At 38.6% G+C, this 2223-nt stretch overlaps 1 protein-coding gene across 1 annotated transcript in view; it reads left to right on the forward strand.

Annotated features, from left to right (window-relative positions):
* wu:fj29h11 (uncharacterized) overlaps positions 1-2223 on the forward strand; it is a gene marked incomplete at its 3' end in the record, with an annotated part of 46618 nt that overhangs the window by 42453 nt on the left and 1942 nt on the right. The window contains 3 exon segments of the mRNA XM_014028644.1: positions 308-484; positions 581-864; positions 1080-1228. Coding sequence (XP_013884098.1) covers positions 308-484; positions 581-864; positions 1080-1228 — 610 coding nt within the window.

The following is a 2223-nucleotide window of genomic DNA, read 5'->3' on the forward strand; positions in this document are numbered from 1 at the left end:
TGGATGGATGGATGGATGGATGGATGGATGGATGGATGGATGGATGGATGGATGGATGGATGGATGGATGGATTAATGTTCATTGTTTTATAAATTTCAGATTGTAAGGCAGCAAAATAAGGTTGAGGGTGACATTAATTTGAGGCAGTAAAACACCAGTTTTATGTCTAAAAGGTCGTTACTGAGTACATAATCTGTCTGTTTGTCTTTAAAATTTATACTGTAAGACTTATTTACTCCTACATGAAAAGGAAGCGTCACATATTAAAAGTCTGAAACTTAGTTTGCCTTCTTGSTTTGTGTCCAGGGATGGTGTTTGACAAGAAGGTCTTCCCAACCAAAGATAACAGCTGGGTAAGCCTGGCACGTAAGCCCATGATCAGTGATGATAAAGAGCTGGAGAAGGTTTTCAAAGCCTACAAGAACGTCTGTCTGCTCAACCTGCCACCACCAGAGAAGAAGGCCATCCCCAAGAGCAGGACTGGTACACTTCTRCTTTATTTTTCACAAATTGTCCACCTTAAAGCATTTTTTTGTTGTTAATGAAGAAGGTTCTGACTCGATGCATGGTTACCTGCAGGTCACGCAGTGGTAGGAGAGCAAGATACAATGCCTTCCTTCAATGAGAGGGACAGACTTGTGTTTTTGAGGAAGATCTGTGGTGTACAAGAGCTTTCTCAMTGTGTGAAATCTGAGCCGCAGACTGAAAGCCTGAGGCCCTGTCCGTCCATGCAGACCATAGTGCGCTCAGTCATCCCCTACATCCAGAGGTTCCTCAGAAACCACGACGAGCTGAATGAAGTCTACTCAGAGCTGGTTTACAACAATATAGCAGAGAAAATTAAGCACCTTAAATTTGGACAGGTGAGACGGTCACACTTAGAGACTTTAGACTCTTGTAAACATAGTCTCTGAAGGAATACAAGTTGAACTGTTGAAGCTTTCTGAACATGAACGTCTTCTTAAGTTAAAGGCTTCATTGTTTGTCCTGCTTTTGCAGCTGGGTTTAGTTCCATAAAACAGTTCATGTTAATTTGGACTTTGCATATAGCTGGCTAATTTCTATCAACTGGTAACAGGTGGGGAAGCTTTACATTCGCTACCAGCTGGWTGTGGCCGACAGTGAGGACACAGTGATAGAGCTGAAAGATGTCATCTGTCTGCTGAAGGATGAGAAGGAGCTCTACATCCAGAAAGACCACCTCACCGACACAATGGAAATCTGCAGGTTTGGGTTTAACTTGTGAAAGCTAAACTGTTTAACCCTCCTGCTGCCCTTGGGTCAAAATGAGGGTATATGCACCTGGAGGTGGAAAAGTTGCATCACCTTAGTTTCTTTCCAACCGTCTCAGCAGCTAGGGCTGGTCATTTGGACAAATATATTGACCATCTGCCATTGTAAGTTTTTTTAATGGCAACTTTTTCTGCTTTCTATTTWATTTTCCCTATCAGGAGATTTCACCAGTACAATTAAAATCTAAACCTGGACATGCTGTAATACACCCTGGTTTGTGTGCAATCCAACTCATTAGTTTCCAGGAAGCAACACGTCTAACTTTGTCAGTTTTGATCCTTATGGATGTCAGACAGCTGACAGCAGCAGCCCCTGTGGTTCGGTRCTGTCAGTTACTGCCCAGTCAGGTTCTGTAAGATTCATTTATTCAAATATGTAACAAATAGGGTGAAAATTTAATCTTATAATAATAAAAAATGATGTTCTGTCAATAATTTTTGTTTTAAGGAATGTGTATTTTAATATAAAACACACAAGTCAGTCTTTTGTCATAGGCAGCTGCATAAAGAACCAAGAATTTAACAAAAAACAATTGTCCTTTTTATGTTGACTACATTAAATTCTTAAGAGCTATAATTTTGAAACATCAACTTCAACATAATTTTAGGATCAACTAAGATGCATAAATTAGGCAAAAAAATTATATTAAAGAAACTAATAAATAAAAAAATTGTTTTTCACTGTTGTTAAAGGGATCCCCGATTAGTTGTAACATTAGTCTTTTATTTGATCAACATACTGTATATTTTAACTGCAAAATAAAAACTATAAAAATACTGTAGGATGTTCAGTTAATGTTTTTAAAACATATTTTAACACGGATGGAGCCATTTTATTTAYACACTAAGCATTCTGGGTAAATGATGATGTGGATAGGTTTGTGGTGTGTGCAAGCTATATCCACCCTGAAGGTTAATCTTGGACAATAT

This window comes from Austrofundulus limnaeus, unplaced genomic scaffold (genome assembly GCF_001266775.1).
Source record: "Austrofundulus limnaeus strain Quisiro unplaced genomic scaffold, Austrofundulus_limnaeus-1.0 Scaffold5, whole genome shotgun sequence".
Classification (NCBI taxonomy): Eukaryota; Metazoa; Chordata; class Actinopteri; order Cyprinodontiformes; family Rivulidae; genus Austrofundulus; species Austrofundulus limnaeus.